Source organism: Diplotaxodon limnothrissa, linkage group LG1 (assembly GCF_057381915.1).
Source record: "Diplotaxodon limnothrissa isolate DT_005_m linkage group LG1, D_limnothrissa_male_GT1.1, whole genome shotgun sequence".
Taxonomy (NCBI): domain Eukaryota; kingdom Metazoa; phylum Chordata; class Actinopteri; order Cichliformes; family Cichlidae; genus Diplotaxodon; species Diplotaxodon limnothrissa.
Window position 1 is genome coordinate 12,073,490 of NC_140596.1, and position 25,548 is coordinate 12,099,037.

Sequence of the window (25,548 nt, forward strand, 5' to 3'; positions counted from 1 at the left end):
TATCGGCTTATAAGAATTCACGCAAGGATAAAAGAAAGATGTTTTACTATGTCTGAATTCCTTTGAAGATAATAATATTGACTCTGGGGGAGCTCATGTAAGGAATATCACTAGCACTAGGGCCATGCAGGACCTCCCCTTAAAAAAAAGAAAAAAAAAGTTTGAGGTTTTTTTTCACAACCCGTTGTAAGCAATCAGGCAAATAGAAGCTTGCAGTCGTGCAGTGCACAGGCTTTTCTTTTTTGAAGGCAGAGAGCAATGCTCAGTCTACTGACAGGCGAACTAGAAGACACACGAGAAGTCAGGGCATATTCTCATAGCACTAGCAGAGGGTAACACCAATAGTGGGTCTGCTGAACCCCATTTTCACTCTCCTGGGTGTCATTGCTCCTGAATGCACATTCAACCTCCTCTGCTGCTGGCAGTGAAGAACCGTAGATGCACTCAACCACAGGCTTTTCAACTCTGCATCTTTCTCAACACTTGCACCAAAGCGCTACCTACGGGAAGAGGAAACACATGTTTTATTGACAGAACTGCAGGTGGTTTAAGTTTGATTTTCTGGTGGACTTGGAAGGTATTTTTTTGTTAGTTTGTTTTTGTTGCTTTTAGGTTGTTGTTTTTTTGTCTGGTTTTCTGGGAGGTGTGCTGTCGTTGGAGCCAGTATGTTTTCTATTTTTGTGGCATGTTTGGCATTCATCCCGTTGAGTTCAGGGCAGGCTCAGGTTGCCACACAGACTCAGGGACAGAGCCAGGGTGAAGGGCAGGACAGCTCTTCCACCCCGTGGAGGCAGGTGATTCAGTGGGAGAACAATGGCCAGGTTTTTAGCCTACTGAACAGTGGAGCTGAATACATTCCTGCTGGAGAAGGGACCCAGGACAGAGGTCCGAGGGTGGTTGTGGCAGATTCTCGTCCACGCTCTTCACGCAGACCTCAAGGAGGCAATGTCCGCAGACAGGCTCCTTCAAGAGGATCCTCTGAAACTGTCCGTGGACAGGCAAGGCATCCTTTTGGCTTTGGACAAGTGCCTGATAATTGGAGACAAACCACAGGTAGCACTGGAAGTAGCCAATTCCAGGGATCCTCTAGCAGTCGCTTCCGGCCATCTACAGGCTCTTCCTCAGTATCATCATCCTCTTCCTTTTCTTCATCTTCATATAACATACCAGCCTACCCACAGTACCCGTTGCCTCAACAGCCTCCTTTCCAACCAGTGCCTTATGACCCCAGTTTCGGGGATGTACCAGTCAGGAGCTACGAGCCCCCCTTTCAGCCTGTTATTGGTGGAGCGTATGGTGGAACAGGATATGGCACTGGACGAGGGTATACTGGAGGTATATATGGAGGTGGTTTGGCCCCTGTGCTCCCAGGCTCTCCGTCTGACTTTACTGATGATGGCTATCATTACTACCAGTCATATGGCTACGCATCCAATCCTGTGGTGCCTGCACGTGCTCCCCAGCTGCCATTTGCTGATGGTCTGGACCACAGATACACTCACAGTCTCTTCAATGAGGAATCTGCTCCTGCCATTCCTGCCCCTGATGCCAACCAGGCCCCTCCTGTGATAGTAGACAGATCAGGACCTGCTAATCAACCGCCAGTCAGGAGCCCCCAATATGAGCAGTTTCCTCCATTTGGAAGACCCCAGCCTCCCTTCGTACAATCCGTTCCCTCAGGCAGAAATTCTCTAAATTCTGCCGTTGAAAACCCTAATTCGAATGGTGTTAGTGTGTACCGACCAAATCAGAGAGGTAAAGTATGGTTTATTTTGGCATTGATAAACTAACACAGTGTATCTTTCATTGACCACTTTGGTTAGCGAATTTAGCTACATCTTAATAATATTAAACTAGGCTGTGACACAAGTGAAATGGCTTTAGATCCAAGATTGTGTTTGGTTTTCACGGAAATCTTGAAGCACTTATTATATTTGACATTTTCAGTTCAAACAGGGCACATGTTCAGTTCTAGGCATTCACCCAAGGTATTTCAGTCTGTGAGGCAAAAAATGAAAAGCTGGCCATCTGATCTCTCTTGTTGCTCTAGATATGAATGCAAAATATGCAAGACCGAGAATAATAGAAAGGCCACCACCCTTTCAAGTACACCGTAAAGTTTTTCCAGTCATCTTCTTCCATGTTTATCAGAAATCTGAAGTAATCGGAATGAAACAGCTGTTTAAAATTCAACATCTTTCAGTTTACAAACAAAGAAAAGTCGACACAAGGTTCATCTTTTCCCACTTGTATGGTTATTGAAACCAGGTGCCGAGCAAAGCCTGCCAATGTACAGAGAGCAGACACAAGAAACCCTGTGTTTTGTGTGGGGGTGTGCTGTGCTTCTACAAAGTGCACTGGTTCATGTTCGTGTGGAGTTTAGTAATGATGGTGGTGACCTCATAGGAGGGGGCTGGTGACGGGGTGTTGGTGGCTACCTCCTGGGTTTGATGGCAGTTGAGGGGAAACAAGGGAGGGTGATACAGTACTTCACCACTCCCTTAGGGGAAGGGAGAGTGTGGAAAGTCCCTGTAACACATGGGGTCCATTGCTTCAGCTACAGGAAATCAAATAAATATTTAGTAAGAGTCCTCGGGGGAAGTATGAGGAGGGTCAAAGCATGCAGTGAACTGTCTTTGAAATGTTTATTTGCCATAGGTTATGATTTCTTTTAAACTATTAGCAATTAATAACACTCATTTTCATAAATTATTACAGTATTGTTCTCAGTAGGTAAAAGTTTATTTTCAGCACTATGTAGATTTTGAAATGACTTAGTTCAATGCAAACAACATGTGTGTCTATATTCTGCATGCCAGAAGCTGTGTCTGGTTTGAATAGGGAGGAGATGAGGGCCTCCAGTGAGATTCTCAGGCTGTTAATGCAGGTTTATCGTTTTGTTTTACTCAATAATCTGCCATACTGCACAGCAGTCTCTCTAGTGTGCTGTACGCCTTACAAGACTCATTCATTAAATACTCTAGAGCTGGGAGCCATTTCCAAGGCACAAAAAGCCAACATGTGTGCAGATGCCTTAGTGCCCTCAGTAATCATTGTGATAAAGATTCAGTCACTGGGAGCTGTTGAAAAGCTGACATTTTTATTGCACTGCGTCACGGCAAGGCATTAAACTGGTACAGTATCATAATAACTACTCTGATCTATAGTAAAGTTGTGTTAAAGGTGATGTAAGAAGAGAAGTGTATTTACACTGTCATTTTTAAATTCAATTGTGTATTGTATCAGACACTGTGAAGCACAGAATACACACCAAGTATAATCTGTATCAGTTGCAATAACAAAAATTCTCATTACAAATAATTTCTACTAAAATCAGTTCAAAGGTAAAATACCAAGCACATAGAGGTCTTAGGTTAAGCGGAGGTGGGCAACATGGTAAATGTCATCACTGGCAACAAAAACATGAACGTACAAATAGCTGCAGTTGTTTCTCAGGTGTTAACAGTGATTGTAGTGCACAACCACCAGCTTGAATGCCAGATAATATGCAGCCAATAGGATGTGACATACTACAATATGTTGCCCTAGAACCATATGTGCAAAATTAGAACAGTTTAACAAGTTTGTTATATTTCTTGACCCACACTGGCTATGAGGCACTTTACATGAGCCACAACCCAGGCCTAGAAAGAGGAAAGGCTTAACTCATGTCTCTGCCATCCTCAGCATATAATAAGTTTATCAAATTATGATTAAAACAGAGACGTATTTGCAAAATAAAGGTGATCAACCAAGGCCATTTACTTTATATTGCCACAAATGTGATTTTGTCTGTGTAGGCTTTGTGTGCCTCTAGTTTTGGAAGCTACTCCTTTACAGTGTTTTTGTGAATACTATGTAATCTTCAGTGAAGTTTTCTGGCAAAGAAATCTAACCCAGCTTTACCCTTATAGCTCAATATTCATATTCTCATATTCACCAGCAAAGCCTCCTACAGTCAGGAGTGAGAATAATTATACAGTAACTTGTACAGTGCTGCAGTTATTGCATTCATTACATTCACCACTATTTTCTCGCATACAAAGAAAAGATTTCAACATCTCACTAAAGTTAATCTGTAACATGCTCACTGACCACCAAAACTAAAATGTTTAATAAACATCAAAGATGCATCATAGATGCCATATTGCAAGAAGAAGTGGAAAATATAAATAAACTAATAAAGGAATATTTGAGTTTAGAGTTAACCATGTGGGTCAGATGTTGTGATTATGATTCTACATATTCAAATGAGAACACTGAATTTTAAGTATTCCAATCTTTTTGCAGTAACAGCTCTAGCTCAACATGGGAGTATCTAGAAAGGGAGACCTCATGTCTTTTATTATCCTATATTCGATGGTATAAAAAGCTTGGCAAGATTCAGTTTCTTTTCTCTGTGCCCCACTTAGAGTGTAATGTGCGGCTTTGTCACATGCTGTTGAGAGCCGATCAGCTTTGGCGTCTCAATACACTTTATCCTTCTGAAAGAGACCCACTTTCACATCTCAAAAGATTAGGGGGCAGAGAACAAAGCCTTCCTAGGGTGAGGAGAAAATATTTGGAGTTGAGAGTTCTGTTGGAAAACCTCTGTGTTTCACACTGGTTTACAGTGTTTACATGGTCTGGCGCAGGAAGTCTTCCCCTGTCTTGTATGTGTTCTTCAGAGAGAGATGTCAGATGGGATATTTACACAGCCTCCTCAAAGGGAAAGTCCTTATTTAAACTTGCAAGTTGGGGGGGAAGACTCACCTGGATGTTAGATGCCAGGACATTTCTGTGTATTTTCCACAACATGCTACAACTAAACACATCATTGTGGGTCCTAAATCAAAAGATATGTTTGTTTGTTTGTTTGTTTTTTACCCCCATTGCACTCGCACTACAACATGAATTAAAGATTGCACTTGATTTGGTGATTTCCAGGTTTAGAGGTCAGAAGGTTTGACTTTCAGTTGTTTGAACAAGCTCACATTTAAATGTGCCTGGCCTTTGCGAACCAAACAGAGAGAGGTGATAAGCCATGTCACAGACCATTGCTGGCAAGTCAGGCCTGCTTTTTTTTCTTTCAGTTTTTCTAACAGATGTGGTCAGTGACCCACTTTAAAAACAGAAGTTGGTGTGAGATCATTGTTGTTTTGCCCTGGCACATACATTACATTCTCTCGCTCTGTCTGGCTTTCTCTATGTATCACTGTTTACTTTGCTACATCTCTTAATCTTTGTCACTTGTTTTGAGAAACAAAAATAGTGAAAAACCTGGGCTGAATTGCAATCAGCCCTTCTGTAATACTCTCAGACATTTCCAAATTTATCCTTGTCCCCAGCAGGTATGACTTGTCTGTTTGTTACATTTAAGGTTAAGCTGAAGTGACATGTTCATGTCAAAATTTGTATTTTGGAAGATCACATTATATTAGCCAAGCAAGTAGGCGAGCAAGGTATATATTTTTTTCCACCTTTTAAATAAATGATACTTTATATTTAATAAGACTGACACTATAAGTACATATAATCGGGGTGAGGCTGTATACTTCTTTTTTGTTTGGGGGATTTTGTAGATAATGGATTCAGATGTAACTCTTGTGCTCTTTGACCCCTAATTCACCTCTGTCAAAGAGGCCCCTCACAGCGAAAGTATCTCATTAGAAAGCCATGATAATAATCTGGAATGCACAGTAATTAGTGGTCACTGGGTCTATAGTGTAACCCACTCTTGATCTGTGGGCCATGTTGCTGAAATTTTGCCCATTATCTCTTCCATCAACACCACTCCATTTACCTTTCTCTTAAAAAAAAAACAAAAAAAACAAAAAACTTTGAAAACTAGGTGAACTTGGAATTTGGATTTTTTTTAAATGCATTTGTCTGCTTGAACTACAGCGAATTCATTACTACAGCATTCAAATTATATGTGTAAAAATATTTTTTGTTTCCAAATGTTAGAACTTCTTTTGTAGCACCATTGTGTGATACTGGATAACTTGGTGAATGACAACAGAGGCTGAAAACTCTATATGTTATTTCAGGTTTGCCTGACCTGGTCCCTGATCCCAACTATGTCCAGGCTTCGACGTATATTCAGAGAGCCCACATGTACTCTCTTCGCTGTGCTGCTGAGGAGAAATGTCTGTCCAGGTAAAGACATCCTATGTTTGTTTATTCGTATATTTCTTTAGTTTTTGTGCTTGTGACAAATTCTTATTTTAAAAAGCTTAACCTTTTAATGTTCAAACCATGAAATAATTACCAAATATTGTAATTTCTTTGAAAATCGAGTTTATTGATTTTTTTTTTTTTTTAAATGAATCACATTTTAATTTCCATATATGGTTTGTAATTTGTATTGCATTTTCTACTAAATAAATTCCACAATAAAAGGGTATTGTGGAATTTATTTAGTTTCTTCAGGGGGGTTGCGGGGGGGGGGGGGGGGGGGGGGGTCACTCTTATGTAGAAGTGTATAAAAAACAAAAACAAATCTGTATGTATCGAATATGATACACTGGGCATTAAGGGGTTAAGGGCAGCATTGAGCCTGTTTGCAAAAACAGTAAATGGGAACACTAAATTATGTAGCACTTTTCATAGGCTAGAGTCCTGTCCAGGTTACACACTTTGGTTTATGCATTAACAACAAAATGTAAAGTTTTATGAAAGACTAGCATGTTTTTATGAGCTGCTTCACCTTTGGGCAGCATTAACCGGCGAGTGAACCATCCATTATTTGAACTCAGCCTTCAGGATTATATCCATTCCGTGCAATAATTTCTGAAATAAATAATGAAAAAAGTTGACTAACAGCACAACTTACATGAGCTAAATCCTGGTCCCTTTAAAAGACTGGATAGAGGCTGTCCTTACTTTCATTTCTCAGTGTTGGTGAAAGGCATCCCCTGAGCCTCAGGCCTGGGCCCTTTGACTGCCTCTGCACTAAGGACACCATTGAAATGATGGAAGTGTGTTGTCCCTGTGGCTCCTCTATTTGCTCTCTTCCCATCACAAGCACAGCCATCCCTCAAAGCCCTTTCATATCCTGCTTGAGTCTGCAGCAATCACCCACAGATGGGCTGTTGTAATTTGCCATACACTCCAATGTCAACAACAGTCACAAGATGAATGGCTTAGATTTTCAGTGGTATTGTGAACTCGAGGTTGTGTCTCCTTTTTCGCACAAAAAGTTAATTGTGTATAGGTTGCGTTTTTTCCCCCCACTGCCCATGTTGAAACAGTGTGATTGGAGAGATGGTTTTAATCTGTAGAATGAATTATTTAGTAACTATGCTCCTGCCTCGAAGATTTTCAGTTGGGCTCTTTTTTCCTTGTCTTAGTTATGAGAAACAGACGTGCCTGCATCCAACACTTCCCCTCATCATTTTTGTCTTCATGTATATGTGCACAATTTAGCTCTGCCTATACCTCTGAGACCACTGACTATGATGTGAGGGTCCTGCTACGATTTCCACAGCGAGTGAAGAACAAGGGAACTGCTGACTTCATGCCGAACAGGCCACGTCATACCTGGGAGTGGCACAGCTGTCATCAGTAAGTGCTTAATAATGTACAATAGTGCACAGCAGATTTCCAGATTCAGTTGAATGAATGCATTTATTTTAAACAATATATTTAAAATATGTCCTCATTGTTTTCTTAAAATTGTCAGTTTTAATTATTTCAACTTCAATTAAGAGAACATTTTTTGTTCTTTGTGCATGAGAGACAGGTACATACCCCTGGAGGGTCTTAGAAAAATGCATACACTATCGGTCTTAGAGCCACAAATCGACCACGCCCAAAAAAGTGCTATAAAAAATTTATATATTAATATTTTTTTCCACTTTAAATTAGCCAATCTTTTAGACCTACTTCTCCTTGAAATATTCATGTCAAGTTTTAATTACATTTCGCGGATTTTAACCCTTTATATCCCGGTTTCGTCACATGAGCGCACTGCTTTTTTTGCCCCAAAAAACAAAAAACTTGAATATTTTCCAAAAAAAACATTTGAGGTAATATTCAATTGTTATTATAATTAGGCCTTTAGATGGACTAAAGATTGGCACCAAGAGTCATTTCGATCGCCTTTTATTTTTTTTCCAGGAGCGCATTTCATAAAATGCACACTATCGACCACGCCCAAAAAGTGCTATAAAAAATTTATATATTAATATTTTATTCCACTTTAAATTAGCCAATCTTTTAGATCTACTTCTCCTTGAAATATTCATGTCAAGTTTTAATTACATTTCGCGGATTTTAACCCTTTATATCCCGGTTTCGTCACATGAGCGCACTGCTTTTTTTGCCCCAAAAACATAAAACATAAAACATAAAATATTTTCCAAAAAAAAACATTTGAAGTAATATTTTATTGTTATTATAATTAGGCCTTTAGATGGACAAAAGATTGGCACCAACATTAATTTCGATCCGGTTTTAATTTTTTTTCCAGAAGCCAAAAATGTCCCCAGGCGGCGCTGCTGCTCCTGCTCCCCCGGGGAGGAGTGCCTCTGCCGCGGGTGTGTTTCGCGCAGCGCCGGAGCATATGGTTCGGTTCCCGTGTCTGCAGCACACACTTCCGCTACCACGTGAAAACAAATACGTCATTTCCTGTTGATTAAAAAAAATTAATGCACCCTCAAATGATCCTAAGGTCAGAAAATGGTCCGGAACGAGCAGCGGGCCAAGCTGCTGCTGTACGCGGGAAATTAGTCTGCCTTTTCCGGGTATCTGTCTCGAGCAGGCCGCTGGAGAACATGTGTATGTTCCAGCAGGCGTCACATGTGGAGCAAGGGCGCCACCCGGTGGACAAATAAAAAAATTACAACTCTAAGGCCAGTACTGCAAGCGGAAGCGGAAACATAACCGATCACGATCGATTTGACCGTAATTTTTTTGCCGTGAAAAATAGCGTTTATAATGGGCTTCAATGGGGCACAAATCGACCACTAGGACCAATAGCGTAAGTTTATCGCTAGCTTAGCCACTGAAGCTAATTTCCGGAAGTCATACTGAAATTTTAACAGTAAATGTGACCGAACTTTTTTTTGCAGACTTTCGCTATATTCCATTCAACACTGTGCAAATGGCATGTAATCGAAATTTGAAAAAGCCACAAATCGACCCTAAGACCCTCCAGGGTTAAGAATAATAAGAAATCCTTACAAGGATTAGTTGCTAAAAATGTAGAGTCGGAGAAGTATCAAATACGAATGGTTAATTACACTGAATCCACCAAAGCAAGAATATTCATCACACCCAAGCAAGCTGTGTTTTTGCACTAAGGAATAAAACATAAGCAACGGTATTTAACTACTGTGTGAATGGCAGTATAAAAAGCTTTATTGCCATATGGCCACATGAATGGGTATAGGACTGCATATCCAACTGGGACACCTAAAAGATTCTTTTTCAGTTTTTCAGTGCGATGTGAGGTCAGCTGTCTTGGGTGTCACACTATCATGAAAACTCTGTGTTGTAGCCTATATGATCACTTCACAAATAAGGACAGACCTTGAGCTGGTTGACTAAAAAAGTCCTATTTCACTTTCAGTAATCTGAGGTTGGTAACCTGTGGAGTCCAGAGCCAAGCCACATTACACAAAAAATAATGGAATACAGCTGTGTTGGTTTGACCAATTTGACAAACAGAACTTTCACTGTCTTTCTCAGTACATAGAACTTATATAGAAATATGTCTTTAAGAGATATTAGGGAACTCGCTAATCTGATCGCCTCATGAAGACTGCTCTAGAGACTAGGTCCCCTAACAACATAAGGCTGATAGCCTCCTTAGGTTCTCAGATGAGATTCTGGACATACTAACAGGGCCTTGGCTGAGGACCCCAGGCTGCCACCTGGCAAAAAAGGTGTTAGATGATCTTTACTATACTTTAGTGCAAGTCTAGTCTAGAATGTCTAGAATGTGCCTCAAAGTCTGCCAATTAAATCTTCAAATCAAGTCTAAAGTTAACCAGTAACTAAGAAGCTAAAATAGAAGTCATGTCCAGCTGGCTGCTGCATTCTGGACAAGCTGGAGTTTATTTAGTGTATATATATATAAATTAAGCTGACTAAGATCAAATATTTATGAGAAGTAATGAAGGGGTGATTTGAGACATATTATTCTTTTCTTATATTATATTAAATGAAGGCTTTTTTTTTTTTTAAATCTCCATTTCAACAAGTCTGCTTGCTGACACAGGATCAAGGCTCTCCTTACTTTTCTCATCTTAGAGGAATGTTGACTGGCCGTTAGGAGATTGGCAGTGTTGTTGCTGCTTGACATCAGTCTACATTTACACAGTGGTTCCCAAGAGGCAGAAAGCCAAGGCAATCATTCCGCTGACTGTGTGATCAGAATGACAAATCAATCAAATTTTCCTGTCAATCTATGACACCAGATCAAATTTCTGCTAAAGTATGATAGCACAGATATGGGTTACTGGGACAGTGTTTGGTTACAAAGAAGCCTCTTTAGGGGAAGAAAATCTCTAGCCCAGATTCTTACAATAAACTTTCCTGCCCTACATTTTTGTCAAATCAAGTGACAGTTGACAGTTTTGCCTTTCATTTCATCCACTCCTATTTTTTGCACACAGGTATGAAAAAAGGAGCTCTCTCTGAGCATCAATTGTTGTAAAATGTTGAAATTCTGTATCTTTTTTTTTACATGAATGAGAACAAAGAAATCCAGATAGATCATGTTTTTATTCCAGTGGTGAAAGAATCAGAAGTTCATTAAAACTGTTTGACTCATTTTTCACTAGTTACTAATAGAATTCTTCAGCCTGTGCTCTATTTATCTCACTCTCATATGTTACAACTGTATTAAGCTATGTGACCTTTTTGGTCAAAGATTACAGCCACTATTTATGCAGGTGCTTTGATGTATGTCTTCATATCCTGGTCCTCCACATTTTGGAAGGCAAATGGCAGGCCACTGCTAAATAGTTCTCAAAGAACCTACTGTAATTCCTGTGTTTTATAACCCTCGCTCTGATCTGAGGAACCCTCAAAGTCTTGTTTGTTGCTAGACGAGTGGAAAATGACTCACAACTAAGAAGGATTGGAATGTTTTGTACATTACCAATACAAGCTATTCTTGTTAAATCCCCTATATGTCCTTCCAACACTACATTCCCTATAGTTGACATAGTCAATAAGGGGATCCAAAAATCAAAAGAGGAGAGGGACCCTTCCAGGCATCTCGTCATCCAGCTTTGCTTCCTGCACCCTTTCTTTCTATTTCACAAACACATACACACACTTGCTGAAGATAATCATCTCAAGACTGCCACTGAAATGAATGCCAGTTCCAGGAACACAAACAAATGCTGTGTTTCAGCATTCCAGGCCTTCAAGTTCCCTCCTTGTTTTATACACAAATGTGAATGTATGCACTCACACAAATTGCGTGCGTACCCATTTACCCCCCAATAAAAAAACAGGATATAAACAGCCACAGTCATCGATATTTGTACGCCAAAAGAGACAAAATAGTAATTTATGGCCTGAGTTAGAATGAAGACAGTGTTTAGCCTTAGATAACAACAGACAGGTTTCTACCTGAAATCATTCCCTAATTGGTTGGCTCTTCTATGGAACAAATGAGTCGTTGAATGGTCACTTGCTCCATCAGTGGAAAGTACCCACTTTTCCTTCCAAGCCATCCTTCAATCTTTAATGACTGTTCCAGTAAAAGCTGTTGCTGTGTTGAAACACAGGCTATGAAGTAAGGCAAAAGGGCAATATTTATATAGTCTGAGTGTCTGAGAGTAACGGATCCAGTGCTTACCTCACCCGCTATAGCTACAGTCTCCACCACGACGAAGCAATGGAGGAACTTAGCAATGATATAAAAAAAAATATTACAACTACTAATTTAAGTGTTTCCTGTAATGCATAATGTATTGATTGTTTTTTTTTTAAATTGGCATAGGCTTTTTTATTATTTGAATTTAGTTTTCCCCTACATTCTCCATATTAGACTACATCTATACATTAATTAATAGTTTTATAACTGTAGCTGCTTAGAATATAAATCTTGCTGCTATAACACTGTATCTGTATAACGAATAACATCATGTAAAGAAACCCATCAACTACTCCTTAAACTTATCACTGTGTTCCAGTGCTGGTGCAGGTATTTTCTTTGTAATTTATTGTCCTTGAAAACAGAACCATGTAAACTCAAGTTAAAGAAAATGCTTTAAACTTGTATATGTAGGAACATAAAGAAAGGCAACCCCCCCCCCCCCCCCCCCCCCAAAAAAAGTGAAACGAATTTGGCAAAGAATGCGTATTTCTATTTTTTATGTTTTAATAACTCAGTTCTTGCAAGTGTTTTGCAAAAATCCATCAAAATAGTGACCCAGAAGTAGGGTTTCCTCATCAACATCAAATTATGTTGTCACCTTTCAATGCAAATATGCACATGCCTGCTTGCACCACAATTATGTGCACAGCATGCTTGTAAAAAGCGAATAGCATCCTGGGTCACTTTGACATTTGGAAGATGATCAAGCCACATAGCAGTTAATATTGCAGATGATTTCAAATGGACCGGCTCATTGACAGAGTCATACACTAAGAGCCACTTGGTTGATGTTCCGGTTCAGTTGAGATGATCAGTGGTCATGTGCATCCAGGCTTTCCTAAGCTGCTAAAGCTGTGCAAACACACGAACACAGAGGCATAGCAATGTGTTCATACTATGACACACAAATGACACACATTGATATGTGCATGCACGCTTAAAAATAACCATGCTCAAACAAAAAAAAAAGCGTAAACACCAACTCACACCCACACACACATGCAAACACCTCTGATCTTGCCGATTTGTACAAGCTAATTAGTAACATTCATACATCATTAGGGTGCTAATACCTTGCTTCAGCAATGCTTTATTGTTGTCATTAATTAGTATCATTACCCTTTGATGATTTATGATGTGTTCAGTCAAGGTGCAACGTCAGTTACAAAATGTTAACAGCTGAGGTCACCGGGCTGAATAGACAGTACATCAATTCAGTTTTTGTCTTAGAAGTTTAAATTTGAATTACCTAAAATTAAGCAAAGAAGGCAAAGCAAGTACAATAGCAGCATAACGGCATTAATAGACTAATTGTAATTTCTCCTATGACACTTTACCATGGAGATACACTGTATAACTGCTAATATTAGCATTGGTTTGAACTTTCTGATGCCCACTTTGATTGTGTGTTTGCTCATTCTGACAGACATTACCATAGTATGGATGAGTTCAGCCATTATGATTTACTTGAGGTCAGTACTGGTCGTAAAGTGGCGGAGGGACACAAGGCTAGCTTCTGCCTGGAGGACACCACGTGTGACTTTGGTCACCTGAAGCGATATGCCTGCACTGCTCACACTCAGGTAATCCAAGAAACAAAATCAGAAGTGGATATAATGGCAATTATTCTTTGGTGGTTCACATCATAGTTATCAGGAACCATGCCAATATCCATCCCCTGTAGGTATGCATTTTGTGACTAGTCCACTTGTAAAAATGAAATAAACATATCAGTGTTTCACCAATACATAAATCTGACAATTGATGTATTAGTAAAAAATGGTCCCTGATGAAATTTAGCTTGTTGATGTTACATTAGCAATAAACTTCTATGCTCTGTTCATGTTTATTAGATAATCCGATCGTATTCACTTTTTGACCATTACAGCTGTTTTTGGCATAGATCAGTATTCCTTACAACCTCTCTTTTTGCCTCTGTTTCTTCAGGGTCTGAGCCCAGGCTGCTACGATACTTACAATGCTGATATTGACTGCCAGTGGATAGATATCACTGACATCCAACCAGGAAACTATATACTAAAGGTAAGAGTCAAGTGAGACTCAGACGTCCATGGGCATGGCAAGTTAGCAAGCAGCACAGGAGTACATTTCATAGAGTGAGAAAGGGTCAAGGCCACCAAAACAAATTGATCCAGGTCATGAAGTTTTTAGGTTTCTTGTTATCTGGAGTTTTTCAGGTTGCAGCACCTTATGGTTCAGTGCCACTGGTTTCCCATCTATCATATTGTCTGTTGTTCATGCATATTTTATTTAATCAATATTGCTCCAATGTCCACACAAAAAGATCTATACATTCAGTTGAGAGTTATTCATAATGCATTTAAGAATATTTTATTCTCATCTATACCAGCGCCATTGTTTGCAGCCAGTGTTTGCAATGATTTGTGTTTATGGTAAATTGTAATCTTCCCTCTTTGTTTAATCTCCAGCTCCAGGTTAATCCCAAGTTCTTGGTGCTGGAGTCAGACTTTACCAACAATGTGGTTAGGTGTAACATTCACTACACAGGACGGTTTGTTACAACGAAAAACTGCAAGATAGCACAGTAAGTAAGACAAAATGTACGACATTAATTCACTGCGAGGTTAGTTATTGCATTTGTAATGCTCTCCCAATTTAAAGACATTTCCCTGGAAAGAAAATGCTTTTGTTAAATGGAAACTGAAGTGAAAACTTTAAATCAGGGTTTGTGTCACTTTCCCACCACTGAGTTGCATTAAATCATATGATAAGGTGGCGGCTGAATGCAACTATCTGAAGAGCTGCACAGTGTTTTGAAGTATTTAGTGGACTTAATGGGTTCGTGGTTGAAATATTTGATGATTTAATGAATTATGCTCTCATTCTCCCATTAAGATTAAGAGCCTCTGAAACTTTGATATTCTCCCTCAAAGGGAGATGTAGGGGTGTTGAACTTGTTAATAGTGCTATTAGGAAGTGTATCATTGCACTCTGAATTACTATCATATCCTCTTGAAAAGACTTTATATAAAGAGGTTTGAGTGCTCCAACGAATCTCCCTTTGTTACATTGGTGCAGTGAAACAAAACCTTAAAATATGTTTGCCAAAGCATATTCACACTAATAAAAACTGGATATAATAGCAAACTATAGTATAATAGTTTTTTTAACTGCTGATACCAATAAAAGATTTGTATGCTGCAGTCAGGTGCTAAAACTCCTGCTGTCATAGATATTAACATATCAAGTGTCCTTATCTGCACTTTTTCTATCTTTTTCTTTATCATCACTTTATCTGTGATCACATAAAAGAGATGTCTATAGTTACATTTTAATCCAAATGACATGATTTATGTAAGTATATTTTGTAGCACTACACTAAGAAAGGGTTATTGTAATAAAACTAAAGTGCTCATTTTAATCATGTTTTATTAGCAGAATGGTACTAAGCTTCAATAAGTGCTAGTGTAGTTTGTGCAGCATTGAAGCAGCATAATGAAACTTAGTAAAGCTAAAGTTGCCTGTCAAACTTTAAATTTAACCACTGAATTACAGTTTTTGTGATGATGACAAAAAATGTAAATCTTGCTGAAAATGACAGTTTTTGAGGGCTCTCCTCATGCTAGGGCTCTGGCACTTATTTCTCTTCTTCAGCTTACTTAAAAGCAGTACACCTTGTTCTACAGCCAAGGACTACATACAACTATATTGGGCACATGAAGTTACAAGCTACATTTAAAAGACCAAGTCAGTGTAGTATTTGGCTGAGTACATGGAAGCTTATCCTCGAAGCTAATCAGCTTTTAGAATAACATTAGAAGTAGGTGAAATAAAGCCTCATTGTACCTCAGCTACTCTATCACAAACCAAAGTAGATGATGGACCACCAGTCTCTGTCTCAAAAGACAGTCATAAGTCATGCAGTTTTTTTTTATTCAGTTTATATAAACGGAGCAGTAAAAGGTTTAAATTAGATTGTTTAAAGTAAACTGAAAATCAGCATTTTGTGAGTTTTGCATCTGACCACGACTCACACTGTCTGCCAATTTTACTTCAGGCTGCAGATGCAAACAACCCCCAGACGGCAGAAAGAAAACAGAAAACAGTCATTTAGATAATATTATTGTGATAGCAGGTTTGAACCTCACAATCTTAATTTGTTGCACAGAGTTTATACCTTAAAAATCTTTTCAAATAGCATTTACTTTATTAAGCTAGCTGGATAGCTGACACATATCCCCTTTCATAAAGCTATTATTCTAATTCAGAACAATTCACTTCAGTTCACAACAACAGTCATTTCAAACCTCCCATCACCTCAAAGAACTACAGACAAAACTTAAAGGTAGAGTACATTTACAACTGTCTCAACACTGTGAAATCCTCATGTCAACACAACTAATCATTCATGAAGGTCCTAAATATGTATGCATTAATGAGTGTGAGAAAGATACAGCAAAAAGGAAAGTAATGGTGGTGACAGAGCATCTCCAAATTTCCCGTCCCAAGAATGTAACACAGATGTTGTTTCTTATATGTTTGTCTTACAGGTCTTGATCAGACACTGGAAGGCTGCCACATTAGAGTGACCCTGATCGCTATTCCATTGAAATGTGAATGGAATCCATTTCTTGTTTGTTCATTGTTGCCGTTTGTCTCTGCTTTTTGCACTGCTTTGGGATCCCAGGCAGACAAAAAAAGCATAGGTTCCACCAGCAATCAGATTGCGCTGAGGTAGTAGTACAAGTATGCACTGCTGCATAATGCATATCGCATGTCAGTATCCCAATAATGAACCAACAGTTCGCATCCCTGTAATCTGTTCTATAATATTGCCCACCCACTTACATATCTCATATTGCCACGGTACCAGTCTGGCTTGGTTACATGCTAGGACACATCACTGACTTTCAAAGAGGTGTTTATGTTTGTGTATATCCACACAAACATCTATGCTGTGCCACCCCCGCAGAGTGGCTTTGTTTGAATTATAAAAAGCATGAAATGGTGCCCATGCTGAAATGAGTGTTCCAGACAAGTCAGGGTTCAGCTGGAATCCAACAAATAAAATTAGGGGACAAAGTCTTCCCAGGTGCATTCATCCATGCAGTGTGGGGGCAGACAGAGATGCCCAGTGACTCAGAAGAACTATAATGTGTTAGTTTTTTCTCTTTCTCTCTCTTCACTGCCTCTGTGGATCAGGCTGGAATCCTGTGACTCTCTGGGCACATCCTGTTTAATGTTGTGTTAACAGCAAGAGGAAGACAGCAGGTCATATTTTCATTTGGCAACATCAAATTTGAAGTCAGCAAAAAAGACAGATTGTCAGTAGCAGACATAGTTTTCCTCCAAAACCTCAGATATTTCAGTTATGTCCTCTTTTCTCCTTTCTTATTTCAGTTTAACAGTAACAGGAAGCTCAGCTGGCAGAAATAACAAATAAGATTCACAAGCACTATGCTTACACTATCTTGTGATCTCTTCTTCAATCAACAGCACTGGTCAGATGATACATAGGTCATCATTACCATGTGAAGAATGTGTATACAAATATTCCAGAGATGCATGTTTTTAATAATAGATATTATTTTGTTATATCCATTTTGATCTGTTACTGTAATTGTGAATTCAGTGAATACCTATATTTTTTCCTTTCTTGATAATCTGAATTATTCAACTAGTATATGTTGTTGGAAAAAAGACAAACTACTGCTATGCCTTAATATGATAATGCAGAGTGCCAGAAAGCTGTCACTACCTACCTCTCCAACTCATGAGCTGTTGTTTTGAAATGATATCCCTGCAGTGGTTTACAATGGCTGCCTACCAATCTGTTACAACACACAGGTAAAAACCATAAATCAACTGGCAATGTCATTGAGCACGCACTCCAAATTATGACTTTAGAAAAATAGCTTTAGTCCTTCTGGATCTCGGTCCTGGTTGATTTGACAATAAATGCTGTGTGTATACTATCTATACTATCTAAGGATTAGATTTGTTTACAATAAAGACAAACAAACTCATATTTTTTTCACTGAAGTCAGTAATAGCTAGCATTTTTCCATAATACCATTAGCAAACCATGGTTAGATTTTCTACATTCAGCCATGTGCTACGATGAGGCAAACCAATATTTACAACTGATCTACTATCAAAAAAGCCAAAAAGAACATAATTTATTTTTTCTCTTGCTGATGCAATTTCGATGATTGATTGTACTTGATTGTACCTAAGAGAAAACTTGCTTATTTTTGCATATTTGTGCGCGTGCACACTACAATAGAAGTTGCCCCATGTTTCGCCAGAGGTGCATTTTTTATTGTGAAGCAGCAACAGTAGCAAATGTTCTGTAAGCAGTAAGTTAATAAAGCATAGATATAGTGTAGAGAGAGTGAAATGTGAGGATATGCAGTGAGATAAAATTACAAACAATAATGCTGGATTACATGCATGCATGGTTGCCCGTGCATGCATGTAATGATATAATTGGATTTAAGCACAGACTTACAGACCCTGCCACTAACAATAGCAGTACTTATATAGAGAGATAAATACATAATGTAAAAAGATTAAATGGGTTTTGCACACAGTATTTCAGTCATAAGTAGTGGCTGAACTTGGGTTTTATAACTAGAACATCTTACATGTTACTTTAATATTTAAGTTAATATTTTTTTGGGGGGGGGGGGGGTTAAGAATCTGGTTTCTATTATGTAAGTGTTGGCCAAATGACAAAGCACCAAAATGTGATTTTTACTGTTATTTTTTTGTGTGTGTGTTTTCAAGCTTTTCATATCCAAATTTTTCCCCTTTCTGTGCAGGTCTTTCATATTGTTCTATAAAAGCTTAGTTCTTTAATCCAGTCTGTAGATCATTATCGTACTGTACACTTACCAAGAAAAATCCAACAACTTGTGACTCTGACTTTCGGTGGAGCAGTAGCTTATCTGTAGGTTAACATGCAGCATTTTTAACCTGTTTTGAGGCTGTGCCGTATTTTTCTAACAGTGAACACCTGTCAAAAATGTCTTGTATAATAAAAACATTTACATGTTTGCTGTGTGCACATAAGGTTGATTATATGCACTGCTCTTACAGCAATAGTTGACTGTGCTTCATGCAGCAGGTTTGCATGTGAGCTCACATGTAGCATGTGTCACCTGATCTAAGGGAAATGCTCTATGAAAAGTGTAACAAGCTACTGAATTCACCTCCTTCGTAAGAGATTAGCTGTGATATGTTTAATGCACAAAGGCATTTTCCCAAGTACTGCATGTTATTTTGTCAGGCATAATTCTGGCTTGGATGCAAATCTGACCTTTACAAGTAAAGAAAAATACACCCTCCATATAAGATACTGACAAAAAACAAATAATGAATGCAGCTGCATGGTGACACCAAATGAATCAGTCACGTAATCAAAAAACAAACTGTCGGCTCGTAGTGTTTTGAGCGGAAGAAATGTTTCATCACTTATCCAAATGACTTCTTCAGTCTCAGCTGAATCCAGTTTCCCCAAACTTATAAACAGTATATTTGCATAATGACTAAAACTAGTACACTGACGAACAACGGACTGTGAAGTCAGTTTCTTGATCAATAATATGCAAATTGATCAACAAACACTGATCAATGACAATTGATCAATGGTCATGAGTAACATTCACAGAGAGTTGGGGAATGGCTGCAATCACAGCGAGATGTAAGATGGTGTGATTGTCCAAGATGTGTGCATCCTCATCATTAAAAGTGTGGCCATTGGCCTGTAAGTGTAAATAGACTGCGGAGTCCTGGTCTGACGAGTAAGCTCTTCTGTGTTGTGCCATGGACTTAGCCAGAGTCTATAAATCATGGGAATTCTCTTTGCACTTAACACTATATTCCTCTGTTTGTGTCGGGGGACCGGATTCTTGGGGTGGACCAATTTTTGGGACAGCGTGTTTTGGGGTTTGCGAGCCAGGGAGTTGCAGAGTTCAGAGAAAAAGTGTCTCAGCTCTTCCAATACTCCTGACACATACGGGATCACAAAGAGTTTTCACAAGTGTGTTTGCTTTTGGAACTGTGTCTTCATTCCACCTACTTCACATACAAGGCTCAGTTCTACAGGCAGAAACATGGGTGTGCCATGGGCTCCCCAATTTCACCCATCTTGGCCAATTTGTACATGGAAGAACTGGAAAAGAGAGCTTTGCTATCCTACCCTGGAACACCACCAAGCCATTGATTCAGATATGTGGATGACACCTGGGTGAAAATCAAATCTCAGGATGTACCACATTTCACGGATCACATTAACTCGGTGGACCAACACATCAAATTCACCAGGGAGGATATGAAAAGTGGCAGGTAGCCTTCTTAGACTGTGAGATTTCCATCAGTAATGGGGGACATCTAAAAGCTGACGTGTACCGTAAACCTACGCATACGGATCAGTATTTAAGGTCTGACTCTCATCATCCACTGGAGCATAAACTGGGAGTCATCAGGATGCTACAACTCAGAGCGAACATTATCCCCACTGACACAGCGGCCAGGGAAGCAGAAGAACAGCACATCAAGAAGGCCCTGAGTAAATGTGGTTATCCCATCTGGACATTTGTCAAAGCTGGAAAGGCACCTAAAGAAAGCTCCAGCCGATCCAGGAGAGAAGGACAACTGCTGCCCAAGCGAAAACCTGTAGTGATCCCGTATGTGTCAGGAGTATCGGAGCAGTTGAGACGCATTTTTTCTAAACACCAGGTCTCTGTGGCTTTTAAACCCCAAAACACGCTGTGCCAAAAATTGGTCCACCCCAAGGATCGGGTCCCCCGACACAAACAGAGTAACATAGTGTACACTGTCAAGTGCCAGGAGGACTGCCAGGATTTATACATCGGGGAAACCAAACAACCTTTGGCGAAGCGGATGGCACAACGCAGAAGAGCTACCTCGTCAGGCCAGGACTCTGCAGTCTATTTACACCTACAGGCCAGTGGACACTCTTTCAATGATGAGGATGTACACATCCTGTACAGGGAGGAACGCTGGTTTGAGCGCGGAGTCAAGGAGGCCATTTACGTGAAAAGGGAAAGACCATCTCTGAATCGAGGAGGGGGCCTAAGGGTTCATCTTTTGCCATCTTACAATGCTGTGATTGCAGCCATTCCCCAACTCTCTGTGAATGGTACTCATGGCCATTGATCAGTGGGCTTTGATCAGTGGGTTTTGGACAGTGGTTGTTGATCAATGGTCATGAGAATTTGCATAATTAAGATTAAGGAACTGACCTCCCAGCCAATTGTTCCTTCAGTGGGCTGGTTTCAGTCATTATCCAAATGTACTGTTTATAAGGTTGGGGAAAGCTGCAGTCAGCTGAGACTGAAGAAGTCCCGAAGGTGTCCTTTCATGTCTAAATATGGTTAAACGTGATACATCATTTCTTCCTCCTCAGACAACCAACATCTTTTAACACACCCAATTTATAGTGTGAGATGGCATTATTTAACACTGAACCACCATCCTTTTACTGTTCTCACTTATCTTGGTCATGGTATTCTTAAGTGCCTGAAATGAAGGCAACTGGACTTCAGTTTCGTTTTTCTTTTTTTCACCTCTCATCAGAGAGTAGCAGGTATTTAACCCCTTTGAGAGTTGTTGGCCTACCTTGTTGCAGTCTAGTCATTAAGGGTCACATGAGCCAAGGTGGGAAGTAAGGAAAGAGTCACTACAGTCAGGAGCCAATGTGTGAATCCTTTGTGAGACATTGCTCCACCCTCCCATCCTGTGAGTTATTAAGACCACATGGGAAGGGATCTGAAGATTGTCTTATAGGTGGCTGAGTTATTGTTGTAGGCCAGCACCTTTGTTCGATGAGGGTTATTTACATTGGACATAGATGGCTTCCTTTACTCTTCTCTCAAATCATCTGACAAATACATAATTTAGATCTCTACTAAACTTTCAATTTTAACAGTTTTTAACCTATTTTTTTTGTCTCTAATTCTTCAACTCAGATTAACATGTGATGTAGCAAATATAGTAACAATGACTTGGACAGAACGGACGGTAATATAGACTAATGATGATTACTAGGTGTATCACACTGCTGTGACAGAAAAAAAAATCAAGACAGTTTTAAAAAATAGTTTTTAAAAAATAGGCTAGATCAAAAAATAAATAAATGAGGATACGCATTGTAAGGACAGGAGAGGACTCTAAAGCATCTGCAAAATCACAAAAGAGAACAAAGTCTTTTTCCTGAAAAGAATAAATACTGTAGGTGGAACATAACAATAATGCTGTGATATAACCTAATTTCTAAGCCAGCATGAATTTAAAATCGCTTTTGTGCTTAAAAAAAAGTATATTTGAAAATCTACCTTGATGAGAAATGGATAGACTTTATTCACTGAGAAAGGGCATGTGTTGCTATTCAAAGCTACAAACATTAATGGACAGTGGGATAAAATCTTTTTCCCCTTACCAAAGGTTTAAAATAAAACTGAATTAGTTCTTTTGTGACAAGAAACAGAATAACAGTTATGACAATCTTTGCAAAGGTAATATTATAGTGTTACAGTCTCAGATTACATGTCAGTGTGCAGTTAAAGTAATAAGCTGATAACTCCGTGTGGTGAGTTTCACTTGTGAAATACGGTATTTGGAAAACACAGATGTCCCTTGTAGACGGATTTCCTGTCTCACAGAGGAATTAGAATCCATTATCCTGTTGTTTTGACACGCACTTCTCACACTCTTATTGGGTTTGTCCTAACAAAACCCTGACCTCTGTGATGGGACTTCCTCCTTGTACGGCTGTTTATTCAGGCTGTTCACACAAAGGCACCTCATGTTAGCTCTACGCTTTTTTGTGAAAATATTGCAGTATGTGGTGGCATGACCTCAACTTTAACTGTGTTTATGTTAGTGTTTTGTGTATTTTTGTTGGAGAAAAACTTATGAATAACTTCTAATGAGCAAGAGAAGCCAAATGATGCATTATATTGTTAGAGGTCTTTCCAGAAAGAGTGGAATTTGTTTTTTCTGTTGAGAACTCTTTCTGTTGCATATCTGTTTTTCCATAAGTATTCCTCTGTGTTTGCATTTACATATTTTAATGCAGCTGCAATTCTAGAAGCTTAGATGAAGTCATATATTCCTCAGTGGGGTATAGGCAGTAATACAAAATATCCACCATGAGGCTCTTTTACAGTGCTGGTTTCATGTTTTTCGTGTGTTATTGTTAATGAGAGGAATATATTGCAGCACATTTCCTATAGCAGCATTTGTAGTGGCTGTCAAAGTTGTTAAGTTGCATTCACATGAATGATTTAGGACCTTTTCTTGCAAGAAACAAATATGCAATTACGATTATCAGAACTATGCTACAGGATGTTACCCAAGTGAACAGTGTGAGATTTTGAGTGGAGCACATAAAAATACCCCAAGGAGTGTATCAGAGAAAACCCAGCTGACACACATGGTATCGCTGAGATATAGAAGGTACACAGTGCACAAAGTGCCAAGGCACACAGGGCTATAAGAAACTAGAACAGGAGACGAGTGGAGGGACAAATTGGCCCAATTAGCACCATGTAGCAGGAGGAGGTGTTGGTAAAATGGTCAGATAGGCCTGTTAGATTATACAGTGATTGTGAAATCAGATCATACTTATCACCAGACGGGATGAGAAGTATTTTGCTCTTCTTGATCCAAGGTGCCTATGGTAAGATAGCGTGTGTGGCATTAAATATTCTGCTCTAGAGTCTCCTTCCAATGGAAATTCAAACAGCATAAAAGATTTTAAAAGCGCTTCATTAATAACACATTATCTAATGTAACAGGCATCTTTTACCTTCTGCTGGATGCTGTTTATATATTCTTGTTCACTGCATGAATTCTGCAAGCATGCTAGCACCTGATTAAAAGATCAGGTGGCAAGATGGTATCCTGAAAAATGGGAGCAATTCTGTAGAACTCACACAGATCAAGCTGCAACACGATGAGAGCAAATCCATTATATATGTAAATACTCTGCTTTGAGCAGCAAAATGTTATGTCTGATAGTCACTAAGCAGAAGCTCTAGAGAGAGCGCGCTAACACCCTCCCCCCCAAACAAATATTTCCCCTTACAACAAGCCACATTTACTTTACCAGAAAACCTATGTAAAGCAGCTGCAAGCTTGCAACCTAATTGAGGAAACAGATCGAGTGAAGTGAAGCAGAACTGATTAGATCTTCCAGCATAGTAGCAGACGTCATTGAATACACAAAACCCCTGCAGAACTAGAATTCATGGACGTAAGATTAAAAGCACTCGGAAACACCTTTTCCAGGATTTTGAAGCTGTCGATCGTTACAAAATGAGGGCTTACCTGCTGCTCTCTGGCAGGTAGCTCCATGCCCTCCTGGGTTTTAAATGCACCTTAGAACACACATGCATCAACACTACAATGAGCGGGTGGAGGGAGGTTTGGAGTCTTCTCTCACCCCCATTCTCTGCGACCTGCTGGAGCGGGGGGGCTAGGAGGAGGAGTTGGCCGTCCGACTGCGGTCTGGAGTGTGGGGCCTCCCTGCTGCTGCGGAGTCGGGGCGGTCTGCCTCCCCCCACCGCAGGGAAAAGGGTAACACCACCTGGGTCTGGGTGCAGTTCCCCCCTCCAGGGGCAAGGGTACCTAGACCCGGTTCGTAGAGTACGCTTGGGGAGTGTGATCGTGTGTACAGCGTCTCTTTATGTCTGTCTCCACGTTGGTTGAGTGTGGAGTAAGTGCATATGAGAGCATGAGGGTGGGAATGGATGTTTGTATATGTGTGTGCCTGTATGTCTGTGTCTATATGTCAGGTTGGGTGTCAGGCGCCACCTCTCTGGGGACATCTCAGGCCCTCCAAGGTTTGGAGGCCTATCTCCCCCTACCACCACTTCCCCTGCCAGTGGCGGACTCCCTCAGACATCGGTGCGTTGGTGGTTCTTTGTGTCTGGGGATGGGCGTCCAGGTACACACCGGCTCACTCCTTGGCGGCCGCTTATCGGGGCCTGGAGCCTGGGGCTCGCTCGGGCCACTTCGGAGGTGGGGTGCCCCCGGCCTCTCGGCCTGGGGCTCGGTCACTCAGGCACGGCTGGCTGCCGGCGGAGCTCACGGGCGCGTCACTGCAACTCCCCCTGGCTTCTGCTCCGCGGCTGCTGAGTGAGCCCTCATCTGGGACTCTCCTCAGCTCTTTCTGGGACAGTGGCGCGGCTGCCCCTCTGTTGGTCTTCCTTGGTCTCTTGTGTTCTGGGGGCCTCTGGATGTCTGGAGTTTTGATCTCCTCCATACCTGCTTCATGCCCTGGAGGACGGGCTGTGGCCCCCCCACACCCTCTAGCAGATCATTACATGAAGGAACCTTTTAAAAAAAAAACAAAAAAAAAAACAAGCGCGTCCATGCTCACAGGTGTACACACGGGTGATCACACCCACAAACTACACCCTTTTTGGCTCCTACCTCAAAGCACACTGTGTTCTGTTGATCTTATGTGCTGCACAATAATGTTTAATATTTAGTATTTACTGTCATATTCCCATATATCATTGTGATGTTGTTTATTCTATTACTCTTGTTCTCTTCTGCTTGTTTTCTTTTTTCTTTCTCAGCAGGTGATTGATATATGCATTTTTTTTCTCTTTTTTTTTCTGCCCGTTCTGTTGGTTTTTGGTTTTTGCCCTTCTCCCCCATCCCTCTTCTCAGCTGTTTCTCTTTCCCTCTTTCTTTCTCCCCTTCTTTCCCCC

The 25,548-nt window shown here is 40.1% G+C and overlaps 1 protein-coding gene across 1 annotated transcript; it reads left to right on the plus strand.

The window, feature by feature from the left end:
- Positions 1-215: 215 nt before the first annotated feature.
- Positions 216-18,014, plus strand: loxl1 (lysyl oxidase-like 1). Its single transcript, XM_085365518.1, has 7 exons — positions 216-1,755; positions 6,030-6,138; positions 7,408-7,545; positions 13,245-13,401; positions 13,766-13,861; positions 14,269-14,384; positions 16,351-18,014. The coding sequence occupies exons 1-7, from the start codon at positions 666-668 to the stop codon at positions 16,355-16,357; spliced, it is 1,713 nt and encodes a 570-aa protein (XP_085221644.1). The 5' UTR covers positions 216-665; the 3' UTR covers positions 16,358-18,014.
- The last annotated feature ends 7,534 nt before the right edge of the window (positions 18,015-25,548 follow it).

Bases quoted from the DNA above. Each gene is read 5' to 3' on its own strand.
- loxl1 (XM_085365518.1), top strand. From the start codon at position 666: ATGTTTTCTATTTTTGTGGCATGTTTGGCATTCATCCCGTTGAGTTCA. The intron at 7,546-13,244 runs GTAAGTGCTTAA...TCATTCTGACAG, and splicing joins GAGTGGCACAGCTGTCATCA to ACATTACCATAGTATGGATG. The intron at 13,402-13,765 runs GTAATCCAAGAA...CTGTTTCTTCAG, and splicing joins CCTGCACTGCTCACACTCAG to GGTCTGAGCCCAGGCTGCTA.